General features: G+C 37.6%; 1 protein-coding gene and 1 pseudogene across 1 annotated transcript; one reads left to right on the forward strand and one right to left on the reverse strand.

Annotated features, from left to right (window-relative positions):
- The first annotated feature begins 1,218 nt into the window (after positions 1–1,218).
- LOC124898681 lies at positions 1,219–3,591 on the forward strand (annotated as a pseudogene).
- A 105-nt stretch (positions 3,592–3,696) lies between these two features.
- LOC107843130 (phosphoglucomutase, cytoplasmic) lies at positions 3,697–14,173 on the reverse strand. The gene is made up of 19 exons (XM_016687315.2): positions 13,955–14,173; positions 13,770–13,860; positions 11,554–11,635; positions 9,908–9,963; positions 9,557–9,670; positions 9,374–9,436; positions 8,239–8,358; positions 8,050–8,150; positions 7,614–7,673; positions 7,426–7,525; positions 7,146–7,303; positions 6,962–7,057; positions 6,776–6,839; positions 6,589–6,670; positions 6,310–6,485; positions 6,140–6,216; positions 4,515–4,647; positions 4,020–4,136; positions 3,697–3,947 (listed from the first exon to the last, which is right to left on the reverse strand). The coding sequence occupies exons 2-19, from the start codon at positions 13,848–13,850 to the stop codon at positions 3,876–3,878; spliced, it is 1,752 nt and encodes a 583-aa protein (XP_016542801.1). The 5' UTR covers positions 13,851–13,860; positions 13,955–14,173; the 3' UTR covers positions 3,697–3,875.
- Positions 14,174–14,402: the final 229 nt, after the last annotated feature.

The following is a 14,402-nucleotide window of genomic DNA, read 5'->3' on the forward strand; positions in this document are numbered from 1 at the left end:
ATTTTGGGGAGCGAAATGAGGGAGGAGCTTCTCTTTTGGATATTTTAGGGCTTTTGGATTGATGATAGCAAATTTGAGCTTTTCGAAGAAGGAGGATCACCTTATCATGTTTCGTAGTTCGGTGGCAAAGACTCAGATAGACTTTTTGCTCCTTAGGAAGGGTGATAGAGCATTATGTAAAGACTGTAAAGTCATCCCTAACGAAAATCTTTTGACTCAACATAGGTTGTTGGTGATGGACTTGGTTATCAATAAGGGCAAAAAGAAGAGGAGTGTGGAGGCTCGGCCCAGGATTAAGTGGGGTAGCTTGACTTTGGCTAGTGCGTTGGAAATGGGGGAGAAGTTGAAGAGTAGGGGGCTTGGGAGAGTAAAGGGGATGTGGATAGTATGTGGGAGACAACTGCCAGTTGTATTAAGGAGACTGCGAAAGAGGTGTTAGGTGTCTCGAGTGGTCGATCTGGCAAGCATCGAGGAGACTGGTGGTGGAACGAAAAGGTTAAGAGGAAAGTGGAATCTAAGAAGACGGCTTATGCTAAATTGGTGGAGAGCAAGAATTATGAGAAAAGACAGACAAATAAGGAGGAGTATAAGGTTGCTAGAAGAGAGACCAAAGTAGCGGTTACGACGACTAAGTTAACAGCTTTTGGGAGCTTGTATGCAGACTTAGAGGAGAAAGGAGGGGATGAGAAGTTGTATAGGCTCGCGAAGGCTATGGAGCGAAGGGCTCGTGACCTAGACCAAGTGAAGCGCATCAAGAGAGAGGATGGTTCAATGTTGGTTGAGGATGCCCTTATTAAGGAGAGATGACAGTCCTACTTTTATAAACTTTTGAACGACGAGGGGGACAAAGGTCTCCTGTTGGGGGACTTGGAGAAATTGGAGGAGTGTCGCGATTATGGGGATTGTAGGCGTATTGAGGTTTAATGCGGCGGGGTAAGGCAACGGGGCCAGATGAACCCAGTATAGTTTTGGAAGGGCACTAGTGAGGCAGGTTTGGAGTGGTTAACTAGGTTGTTTAACATCATTTTTAGGCCTGCAAAGATGCCGGAAGTATGGAGGTGGAGTACAATGGTTCCTTTATATAAGAACAAGGGCGACATTTAGAGTTGCAATAATTATAGAGGCATTAAGTTGTTGAGTCATACTATGAAGTTTTGGGAGAGGGTGGTAGAGTTGAGGATGAGAAGGATCGTGAGTATCTCTAAGAATCAGTTTGGTTTCATGCCAGACCGCTCGACCACTGAGGCTATTCACCTCGTGAGGAGATTAGTGAAGCAGTTTTGGGAGAGGAAGAAGGACTTGCACATGGTGTTTATTGATCTAGAGAAGGTGTATAATAGAGTCCCGAGGGAGATTCTATGGAGGTGCTTAGAGGATAGAAGGGTGCCCATGGCGTACACCAGGTCGATTCAGGACATGTATGATGGGGTAAAGACTCATGTGAGGACGGTAGATGGGGATTCAAAGCACTTTCTTGTTCTGATAGGGTTGCACCAGCGATTAACTCTTAGCCCATTTTTATTTACCTTGGTGATGGATGTTTTGACGCGACATATCCAATGGCATGTGCCTTAGTGTATGTTATTTGTGGATGATGTGGTGCCGATTGACGAGACTCAGAAAGGAGTTAGTGATAAGTTGGAGATTTGGAGACAGACACTTGAGTCTAAAAGATTTTGGTTGAGCAGAACCAAGACGGACTACCTGGAGTGTAAGTTTAGTGAGGTGTCGCAGAAGGATGTGGAGGTGAAGCTGGACTCGCAGGTCATTCAGAAGAGGGAAAGTTTAAAGTATCTGGGGTCTATGATTCAGGAAAATGGCGACATTGACTAGGATGTCACGCATCGTATCGGGGCAGGATGGTTGAAATGGAGGCTCGCTTCGGGAGTCCTATGTGATAAGAAGGTGCTCCCGAAGATTAAAGGTAAGTTCTACAGAGTGGCAGTCCGGCCGGCTATGTTATATGGAGCAGAATGTTGGCCAGTCAAGAACTCCCACATCCAAAAGTTGAAGATGGCGGAGATGCGAATGTTGCGATGGATGTGTGGACATACCAGGAAAGATAGGGTGAGGAATGCGATTATTTGGGAGCAGGTGGGAGTTGCGTCGGTGGAGGATAAGATGCGAGAAGTGAGGTTACGTTGGTTTGGGCACGTGATGAGGAGGAGCTCGGATGCTCCAGTGCGGAGGTGTGAGATACTAGCCATTGATGGTTTTAGGTAGGGTAGAGGTAGACCGAAGAAATATTTGAGGGAGGTGATTAGGCATGATATGGAACAGTTACAACTTACGGAGGATATGACCCTTGATAGGAAGGTGTGAAGGACGAGGATTAGTGTAGAGGGTTAGAGGGTGAGAGTGTGTCGGTAACAATAAGGGAGCGTTCTTTTGTGTCTGTAGTTTTTATACATGGTGTTGTATGATGTCTATTATGTAGGTGAGATAGTTTCTTATTCTTATCTTTTGTGTTTGTTATTATGTTATTGGTTCTAAATCGGGGATCTATCAGAAACAACATCTCTACTTCACCTGAGGTAGTGGTATGGTCTGCGTACACTCTACCCTCCCCAGACCCCATTATGTGGGAATACACTGGGTAAGTTGTTGGTTTTTTATTATTTTGATGGGCTACTACTCCCTCCGTATATCTTTACTTATTCACATTTCAAATTTTGTACAATAATATTTGTCTAATTTATAAAATTAATGAATAATTTATCTGTTTATAATCATTTTAACTTAGCACTAAATACAATCCATTATCTAATGCATTTTCAAAAACATTAAATTTATTATATTCAAAAGGGCAATATGGTAAAAATATCTCTATCATTTCCTGTTTCTTAATTCTTGTGTCAATAGAAAAGTAGACAAGTAAAGATAAACAAAAGGAGTATTTAATTATTTTTTTTAGATAATTCAAGGTTGAAAATTGTTAAATTGTTAAAATAAAGATAACATTGTACTATTAGAAATCCAAACTAGGATTTGCTCGGCTTATAAGAGAGACATATCAAGACTTTAAAGATAGTCGAAGTCTATCCCACAAGCAAATGAAAGAATAAATAACAACTTTATCTTTGGAAAGCCACGAAACAAAGTATAAATAGTTAAGAAATAAATAGCATTTATAAATAGTTAAGAAATAAATAACATTTAAGAAAGTTACTCTTCTATATAAATATTTTTGCCGGAAAGGATTTTCCTGAAGTACACACTTTTTTAAAAAGAAAAAACACTATTTATCGGATAAAAGATAATTATTTTTTGGGGGCGTTGGGAAAGAGAAGAGTTTTCATTAAATGTGTTTGGAGCCATTATCACCTGGTTTTAAAAAAATCAACAAAAATAGTCAAAAGACGAATATTTAAAAAAAACTAATTTAATCAATTTGATTTTTTAAAAAATAAACGTTCCAAATCGAACTACAATACCGTAGCCGTAAGTATGATTGCTTTTTACACGACGAAGCATCAGATGCCTTATTCTGTGGTGATGGATGATAAGAGAGCGAATCATCACGTCAGGATATCTAGGCAGATAAAGGAAATTCATCTGCATCTTGAAAACTTCCAGCGAACAGTGACATAAGCCTTGCTCGTTGCAGATGCATCAAGAATGAATACGAATGAGATCAACCAAAGGATGAATATGAATCTATAAAGAAAATAACTTCGCAGTAGTAGTCATTCAAGATAAAAGATAAAGGAACGATAAATTGCCACACTAATATATTTGAACAAGACACTTCCAACTCCAGACATGAGTTTTCAAAATTTGAAAGCATCTTACATATTCTCTGGTGTTCGTCCAGCAAGGACAGTATGCTTATTCAATTATTTAGTTCTCATAGTACAAAAGACAACTCAGTAAGTTTATGTAATAACAGTTGGAGCAGAACGGCCAGTGTATTCCTGCATTTTCGATAGCTTAAGAGCAACCTCCACCTGTGACAAGATAAATCTGTTGAGCAAAAACACCAAGAAACAGAACACCATCTTTGCTTCAAACTAACTTACCAGGGGAGCAAGTGCTTCCTGAGAATCTCTTCCAATCTTGGATGAATCCTTCTCATACTGCTCAATGTAGAGACGGATAGTAGCACCCTCTGAGCCAGTTCCAGAGAGACGGAACACCTAGCACAGTACCAAAATTTACACTCAAAAAATCACGATCATATGCACCAAAAAACAGTTGCCCTAAAAGCTTTTCCATTTACTCCACTTTATTTTGAGTTAATTTTTGTGTCCTGAGCCAGGGTCTATCGGAAACAGCCTCTCTACCTCAACCGAGGTAGTGGTATGGACTGCATACACTTACCCTCCCCGGACCCCACTTTGTGGGAATACACTGGGCATGTTGTTGTTGTTAGATTTGTGAGTTGATTCTTTTTATTGAAGAGAAATTTATTCAGAACAGAATCTGCCCAGTTATCTATATATTTTCCATTCCTATGCAAAACAGCCTCTAATTTCCATATTCTGAGTAATGCTAGAGCAGGGGAGATTCCTTACCAATCGTGATCCATCTTCAAATAGATATCTTATACCCTGATGCTGCGAGACTGAACCATCAACGGGGTCCTTGTATTCAAATTCATCAGTATGCACGACATTTGAAACATCTGAACGGATTCCCTTTATAATCCTGTATAGGAAGAACTTGCCTCAAGGTCAAGTATTTACATATTGAAAAGACACATCAATGGTATTAAATATTTCTGTTCTATAACACGTACCAACGTGACAAAAGTAAACGTTATAATAACCATTGCCACCTTTATAATTTACAAAAAGGTTCAAGAAAAGAAAATCTGACATTGGCAAGTAATCTGACTGATAATATGGTAAACATTAAGCGTATTTTAGTGGGGGGGGGGGGGGGGGGGCATGCCATTGTTTTCAACTTCAAAACAATGCTGACTCTGATGAGAAAACCTAACAAATAGAAGGAGTCCTTGTTTTGGTCATTTGCACATATGCCCTAATTTTTGGATGGTCATAAATTTTTTCCCCTCAAATTGGTGGTAGTTAATCTTTGTCCTTCACCACTTTAAATAACAAAAAAGTGGCCGAAAATACCGCCAACATCAGGGGAAAAAAAACACAAGACATAAGTTCATATTTTCTTATCATAATAGATAAAACAAGTTACGTATGACAAGGTTGTTGTGCTGCTTAATTCCCACAGAACTTATGCAATTCCATAACCCCACAAGTTATGTCGCTTATTCCTACAGAACTTATGCAGTTACATAACCCACAAGTTATGTCATATAAGGTTTTAACTTAGTTCCTACAAAACATATGCGAATAGAAGCATAAGTTTAATTTCAGAACATTGTCTTAAAAAGTTCATAACCCGCAAGTTATGCCTTACAAGACATAATTTAGTTCCTACGAAATTTATGCCGCTACAGAACTCACAAAGTTATGACTGATACCCAACCCACGAAGTTATGCAGTAGTTCTCTACACTAGATCTAAAAAAAAATAGAGATATACAAATTTGTTGCTAATCTTTTTGCTACAATCTACCACCTTCCTGTTAAAGGTACTTAAACTGTCAAACTAAGCTAAGAATCGAAAGTCGTGGCATTAAGATCATCCTGAAAGCTAGGATACTTGATGAAAAGTGGACGGCATGCAGAAGATTACAATTTGGTATAGAATATTCTCCTGAAACTCCTACAATGAAAGGCTTTCAGTTTGAGGGAAGGAGTCAGAGATATTATATGCTTGGTAAGGGACGAAAAAATGCCTCGCAAATAAACCCATCAGGTCTCTGTAAAATAAAGGAGTAGCACTAGATGAATTACAAAAAGATTAAAAAAGAAACACACCCACAAATACATTATAGTACAGCTACTGCTCTTACATGCCATCTATAATGGGTCCAAGTGTCATTGGGTGCACAGGATCAGTCCAAAAATCTCATTTTGTTATAATTACAATTGAAGGAAGACCTACTACTCCGTGTGTAAGCTAGTCTTTTCTGGAATTTCTCATACAAAGGATGGGCATCATCAAAATATAAAGATAAAGAAACAGAAATATATAATGAGTGAAAAATTGCCCAAGTCATGCTTTAGAAACATTGGGTATTCCAGAGAGAAACTTGAAACTAAAGGATAACTTACTTGTTAACTTCATCAATGGAAGATTGCAGCTTCACCAAATGAGCCATAAGCTCCTTAGCACCATCAGCACTGACGTTCTGGAAAAAACAAAGAAATTGATTGACATCATTTAAGTTAAGCAGACCCAGAAATGCTTATTTAACATTAAATAGGAACTGTCAAACAAAAACCTCGTAGTCATATCGAGTGTAATAGTGACGTCCATAGGTTGTCCAGTGTTGGCGAACGATATCTTCAACCGTCACAAGGTTACCTTCCCCAAGGTTGTCCTTGTTCCTATAGGCAAGGATAGATAACCAAGCCAAGACAGCCCAAATTCCATCTTTCTCTCGAATATGGTCTGAGCCTGTGAAGAATATTAAAAAGATTTAATGCCTTCATATGTCCAATTACATTGTTCAACCTACTTGTATCAAATTAGATACAAGAATTAAGTACACAAAGCTGACCAGTTCCAAAACTTTCTTCTCCGCAAATTGAACACATTCCAGCATCCATCAAGTTACCAAAAAATTTCCAACCAGTGGGTACCTTAACAAAGACAGATATGGGAAACATAAAATTCAGCATGCCCTCATTCCTCCACCAACAAAAGATAAAATAAATAACATATAAATTTCAATGAAGCTATAGTACCTCAAAGAATTTCAAGTTCAGATGTTTAGCAACTACATCAAGAGCAGCAGATGTGGGCATACTCCTGTAGAAAGATTAGCATGCATCACATTAAACTCTTGACAGATTTCATCACAAGATGAATTGCTCTTGAATAAAAATATTAACAGCATAACAATCATGTTCTAAGCTCCAAGCGATACAGACCTGGCAACGCCTTTTAAACCTCCAGAAAAATAAGGAATAGCTTGTACAGCATTGGCAGCAATTATAGCAACAGAATCAGAAGGAGTCACAAAGAATCTACCAAAATAAACAAACAAAAAACCAAAATTTAAGAAGCAACTTCAAGCAAGTGACTAGTTGTAAAAATATATCAACAAGATGTTACCTTTTCCCCAGGACCATGTTACGGTCCCCATCTCCATCAGCAGCTGCCCCAAATTCTGGTGGATTGGGTTCAGAATGTGTTTTAGACAATCCCATACGTGCAACTAACTCCTTTGCATATGTCAGATTGGGATCGGGATGCCCTCCACCAAAGTCCTCCTATTAAATTAATCATACATTTCACAGAAAGAAAAAAGGAGTCCTAAAATATAGCTTTCAAAAAACAGAAGCCAAACAGTTCTAATGCAAGATAAATCTCAACGGAAGGAAGATGAGAAGACCTTGGGAACACAATTAACTAGAGAGCTCTCATCTGCACCAAGCTCCTCCACAAATATACGCTTTGCATGTACACCAGCAACACCGTGAAGTGCATCATAGCTACAATGGGCAGAGATGTGATACTCTTAGAAGGAAAGGAATAGACTGAGTAATGTACATCAGAAAGGTCTCCAACGTGCATACATACCAGAAACTAAATTTTGGAGAAGAGAGCAACTTCTGGATAGATGGGAAGTCAAATATTGACCTGCAAACAGATATGCAATGCAAAATATTGAGTCAGAAAAGAAATTTTACTTCAAAAAGAATAACTAAATTCAAGTATACCCCCCCCCCCAAAAAAAAATAAAAAAGAACAACAACAACATGAACGCTAATAAAGATGAAAATTAACTTTAGAACAAGGTCCAAAAACAAGCTCAAGAGATATCACAGAGCCCTTACAAATTGGAAAGGAATGACACTCAAAAGTTCAGCAATAACTGAATAGTGCCTTTCAACAAATTGTTGATTGACGTTTCGATGTCAAAGAACATATTTACATGTATAAGCATGACTTGACATATATTCCCAACTGAAAGCAGAAAGACATTTATTTTTGTACAAAAGAGAAATATCCATACTTCATCAATTTCAGATAATCACTAGTTGAATCAAAAACGTCAATGTCAAATTTCCCCTCTGGACCCTCAAAGCTTGAGACACCTGTTGTAGATATGTCCACCTACGTTCGAGTCGGGACATATGAAAACGTTACTTCATCAATCAAATTAAGACTCCGGAAAATGTACTAGGGGAGCAGTGCATCTTACATCAGGCAGGCCCTCGGCAATCAAGTACTCCTTTATTGCTGTGGTGTTCTCATAGATCTTGTTTGTTATACCTTCTGGAGCAGGTCCACCATTTTCCATATTGTACTTAATTCCAAAATCCTACAGGTGAAATACACATGAGAAACTGTACTCTTTGGGAAAAGCTGACAAAATTTATCACCTAGGTATTCTAAACACTCTTAACAGGTATTCCAAACAAGGTAGTCTACACACTTTAATAAGAATTATAAAAATCCTGATAGGATATTCCACGTTTATTTTATTATCATAAACCATTTTCCTATGGGAAACACCTTTCAATGCTAATAGTATAACCTAACACAACTCCATCTTCAACTCCAACACCGTAAATTCCAAAAAAAAAGTGATAAATATTTGAAATAATGGCCAAATGCCTACTAAATAATCTGAAGGAAGACCTACAATCATTTCATCAATCATCATGTATTCTCCAGTAGAAAATTTTGTCCTCCAAATAATAAAACACGTTAAACGGGGATGTACACAGATGTGTTGTGTGTACTTACTACTTATAGGTTCTTAATCAGCTGCAACAAAGGCATATTTCATCATTTCATCATGTCCCCCCCACCCCCACCCCCACCCCCACCCCCACCCCACAAACAAAAAATAAAAAATGAACACTAACTCCCTAGGGAGTGCAACAAAGAACATGTATCCCCTGCCCAACGAAAAATAAAAAATAAACATTAACTCCCTAGAGATTGCAAAAAAGAACGTGTCAGTTTTGTATTTCATCTTCGAAAGGAAGATATATATTTAGGCCAAACGAGCAATAAACAAAAGCAGTTCTTTATCCAAAAAAAATGGAAGTGTACTAATTTTACAATTCTACAAGCAAAAGAATGGCTCTTAGTGCATAGCATGATTTCAGGTCTCACAAGAGTACAAGAGTAACGTAAAAGCCGTAAAGGAACAGAAAAATCCTATTTCTCAAATGTGAATCAAACATGAGCTGATAAAAGGACCATAACATCAGTTAAATTATCCTAGAACAGAAACTAAAAACTTTCCAATTCAATAATTGTTGGAGAGATGCAGCAAGAAAGCATCAAACGCGAGAAACTTATTAAGAAAACATTGCGGGTAATACCTCATGAGGGCCACCTGGGTTGTGACTTGCCGTCAATATAAATGCCCCAGTAGCTTTAGAACCCTGTATTGAGTACAACATATTATGTTAACTGTACTGGAATCAAGTCAACCCATACCATCGAAAAGGAAAGGGAAATATGAATAAAGCAATCTGATGTAGCTCTAGAGGCAAAGTACTTACATCAGCCCCGACTCTCTCACGAACAACAGCTGATACAGCAGGAGTGGACAAAAGTCCATTTTGACCAATCCAAACACGTCTTACTCCATTTGCTGCTGCCATTTTTGTAATGATCTGTAATGAAACAGACCAAAGTGCTTATATTCTGAATTATATACTTCAATTAAGACATAACCGTTAAGCAATTTAGGCATCCGGCCTCTATAAAAACATGAAAAAGAAACTCTGTTTTGTTTCAGAATGTCCCTTATGCATTAGAGGGAATGTTTACATATTATTGATTGTGTTAAAGCAAAGGAAACAAACAATGTAGAATAAAGAATTGCACAGGAAAAACTCGATCAATAGTACCTGGATTGCATCCTTTGAATAGTATCTGCCATCACCAGAAACCACTAGTGTAGCACCTGCACAGTAAAAGTGTGACTAGAAGAAGGGACAGGACAATAAAATCATCGACTGACCTCCCCCAAAAGGGGATATATCTATCAGCTCTTCCATTCAGGGACGGATCAATGAAAAAAGATTTTGGTTCCACGCCACCAGATACCTAGGTTGGATCTTTCTGTATATATGTATAAGAAATAAAATAAATACTAATCGTGCCACTTGGAGTAATGGTTGAACATATGGTGCCAGTGGAGAAGGGTCAAATTTCGCTGTCATTGGATGCATTTCGAATCCCATCTGGTGCACTTTTTCATAAAGCTTTTTGTAGAACTTCTTAACTTGATCTTTAATGACAACAAGAAGAACATACCCAGTATAGTCGCACAAAGTGGGGATTTGTTGACCCTTAATTTTTTTCTAAGTTGCTTGGACTTGAAAAGTAACATGGAGCTGGAGGCGGATCCAAGGGTCAGATTCGTAAGAGTCAAATTTTAAGATTCGGGAGTATGAATCCAGGTAGGTATACGAGTGTCGTGGTTCGGCTATTCTGTAGAAAACTTACATGAATGTTGTAGAATTCAATCTTTCATTCTCCAAGATGGGCATTAAAAAAATAAACTACAAAAACAATATAACCAGTGTATTCCCCCACAGTGGAGCCTGGGGAGGGTAAAGTGTACACAGTCCATATCACTACCTCCGAAGAAGTAGAGAAGAGATTGTTTCCGGTAGACCCCCGTCTCAGAACAAAAAAGACAGTAAACAAAGCTGGAATAAAACATGAAACAGGATGAGGATGAAATAACGGAAATAAGACACCGACAGAGTAGCACTATACACTATTTAATCGAAAGCACTCACCTCACCCAAACCCTCAAAACTAGAAACTCCAACCTACGGGCATAGCCCTATGACTACTAGCATGGCTACACATTAGAAAAATTAACCAATTGTCAAAAATCAACATGCTAACAATTAATTTAGAAATTATCCCTCTTTTCTTTGAGAAAATAACATTTATAAATATCAAATATTGACCACGAGAAAAGCTAAAAAGGACTGAAGATGTATCATTTCCCATATCTTAAATTTATCTTTTATTTTAAGAAATCAAAATCTCAACTCCCCCCCCCCCCCCCCCCCCCAAAAAAAAATAAAATCTCCCTAGACTCTGGTCAAAGTATCTGATGTAGGTTGACTGAATCCTGCATTCGTGTTGCGTCGACACGGGTTCAACAACGAAAATGAAGAGTCTGCAGCTTAGATTTATCCTGAATTTCTTTTTCTTTCTTTTTATCTTAAGCATAAAATGTAAGTAGTTTCCTTCTTCCAAGTTGTATGTGTTGCGTTAAATTGTCATAATTATTAAATTTTTCGTTTGATCGATTTCTCAATATAAATCGAGAAGATAAATAACCCAAAACGAAGCACAAAAATGATCAAACCGGCTAAAAGTTTACTTCATTTGGACTGAATAAATAGCAACACCTTTATGTTTAAAGCAATGAGGCACCGAAACCTCCAAATCCTAGATTCACTTCTACATCCATTACATGCAAGAAATGTAGAGGAATTCAGCTAGAAAAGGAAAACATAAAACTCCTTACCTTTAACTCTATCAGCTCCAAGGGCATTGAATGTTGCCTGAACAAAATTTTGCAAGTAATGAGGTTGTATGAACACCTTCACCTGAAACAATCCATCCAACTTGATGTTACACTCAAAAATCCAAAGCCATTAAGATAACAGCGCACAAACAAGCCAAGACACTCCAGATGGACTAAAGATCATGTAGCACTACTGATGTCCACAAATTCAGTCTTATTCATAAGTCAGCTTTACTACAATTAAACCACTAGACTTGCAAATATTCAAACAAAATGTTGAAAGAGTTGTGAAGAAGATGAACATAGCACACAAATCAATCCATTGCTCCAGCAGTGATGCGACCGAAGTCACCACCAAGTCATTTACAAGGAGCCGAGCGCGGGAATCACAAGCACTTCAAGGCATATTCATGAAGACGGACATACTTAAGCACACCTTGATACCGTCCGAAGGGTTTCATGTCATGATGCTAGGATTAAAGACTGACAAAAGGCCAAAGTAGGGAAATACCATCACCAAAGTCGATTGCGACTCGCAAAAGTGGACAAAGGATAGCATAATTGAACACATTGGAGAAGCCTCTCAGAGCACACTTACGCAATACAGGCGTGAATTATCCGAATCACACAACTATTATGTGAGCTCAATGGAGATCGCATTTCCGGCAACTTTGGCTATTTAGCAATTTCATTTACGGGTCACTTTTGGGCCATTCATGTAATAATTATTAGCCAAGATTAAAAATAACTAGAATAGATCTCTTCCTGAGATTTTTGATGAATATTAAGGACTTCTTATTATGGAGAGTTGAGAGCTCGGTGAAGCTTTTATTGAACACTTGCTTATTAACGGGGGATGCAAGGTGAAGCAATTTCCCTTGTTGGTCTTCGTAAGAGATTAGGTGCTTGTTTAGGATTAATTGATTAAGGTCTTAGGGTTTAACATACCCTTTGGTTGCTATCGAATTCCTTTTCTTGTATCTTATCTATTTATCCTTTACTTTCTTGTATTTTAGTTTCGTATTTCTTTGTTTCCGTTGTTATATTGTATCAATCTTTCTCCAGAAGAACCACATGAATGTTTGAAGCATCCTTACAGGAATGTGAAGGAAAACAAACTAGTAACAAGTCAATTGGCTAAAAGAAATAGAGTTTAAGAACGTAACTGTAACTTTTGGGGGGTCTGGAATTGGTTCTTGTGTGTGTTTAATATTTTAAACCAACTGGCCACTCCCTCTTAGCATAAATCAAACTAATCTGATATAGTTTACCATTAAGCTAACACCTCTTGTACGGAACTATGTTTCGTTGACATAGTTAGCACTCTTTAAGGTGGGTCATGAACACTACCTCCAACCCAATTTGATTGGTGTTTCTACGTTAGAAAAATTGAATTTGACCAACTCACGGAGATATATTGAACAACATTAATTTTTATCAAAAATAGGATTTTATGTTAGAAAATTACCACACTAAAAAAAATTACATGTTTTGGCCACATACAACTGAATCTTATATCTCATGTACGTCTGCAAGTTTAGATACTAGTCCCAAGAATCGTATACTGCTTCAGAAAGAAAAAACTGATAAGATAACTGAGAAAGCCATCTTAGACTAATCAACTGCTCTTTGTCCTAAACCATAGCTCATAGTGTTTACCGGCAAGTAACAATTCCTTACTTGATCTAATTTAAATAGCTTAGTTTATGTCCAAAGAAGCATGCATGAGACAAATCAATATGATCAAGTAATTTCTAAAAGTTGATGGCAATATGATGCAGGCGAATTCGATTAGGCTGTACACAAGCAGAAACAAATGAACTACCACAGAGGCACTTGTCACACCATTTGATACTTTTCATTCCATTACTACAGTACAAGATCCGATTCGCTTACAATTTATTCCTTAGATCTATACCCGATGATTACAATCTGTATACACTGATAAGTACGTACTTTAAGGAGAAGATAAGAATTGCAAGCAAATCCACTGCAAAGTGAATTGAACTCAAACAACAAAGCGATCAGCCCCAAAAAAAAAAAACTAATAAAAGCAGCCGGAAATTTCACCGATTCGGTGAAAAGGAAACGAGATAAAACTACGCTTCCACAGAGATCAATTCGAAAATGTAGAATGAAAACAGTTAGGAATTTTCAGTACAAAACGAACTGTTTATTTTGAATTTGATTTGGCTTAATTTGCTTTGCGGGATTACCTTCTTACGGAGACCGGAAGTACCAGGCTTCTGTCCTTCAAACGGCGTGGTATCAACGCGAGAAACCTTGAATGTCACCATTTTTTCTTCACTGTAAAAGGAACCAACAGCACAAAGAACAAGTTGAAACACACAAAATCGCAACACATAAAAGGCACAGTGATTTAGATCTAGGATACACGTACACTGTTTTAGAGAGGGAGTAGCGAGAGCCGGGGGTAGTGGTTGGCTTATATCTCAAGATTGGAAAGCTGCATGAGGCAAGGACATGTGTGGAGCTTCTAAGACAATGAAAAGACTAAGCTTGCGTTCCGCCATACATTTCCAAATATTTTTGGGAAAAATTATTTTTGGGTAGTTTCACAATGTGTTTACCATATTTTTGGAAATACCCACTAAGTTTTAAGGACTATTAAAATTATATTATTATTTTATAATGAATACAGTATATTTTATGATAAATTAGATTCATAGATTATAAACTTTAATCGATTAATAAAAAATTTGGGGTATTATAGGAGTTATCGAAAAATTTTCAAACAAAGGAGAATTTATTTACATTATTTTAAACTAGTGTTGTGCAATAATAATATTATAAACTTGAGAGAAATAACAAGGTTTTGATACACAATA

This window comes from Capsicum annuum, chromosome 1 (genome assembly GCF_002878395.1).
Source record: "Capsicum annuum cultivar UCD-10X-F1 chromosome 1, UCD10Xv1.1, whole genome shotgun sequence".
NCBI lineage: Eukaryota > Viridiplantae > Streptophyta > Magnoliopsida > Solanales > Solanaceae > Capsicum > Capsicum annuum.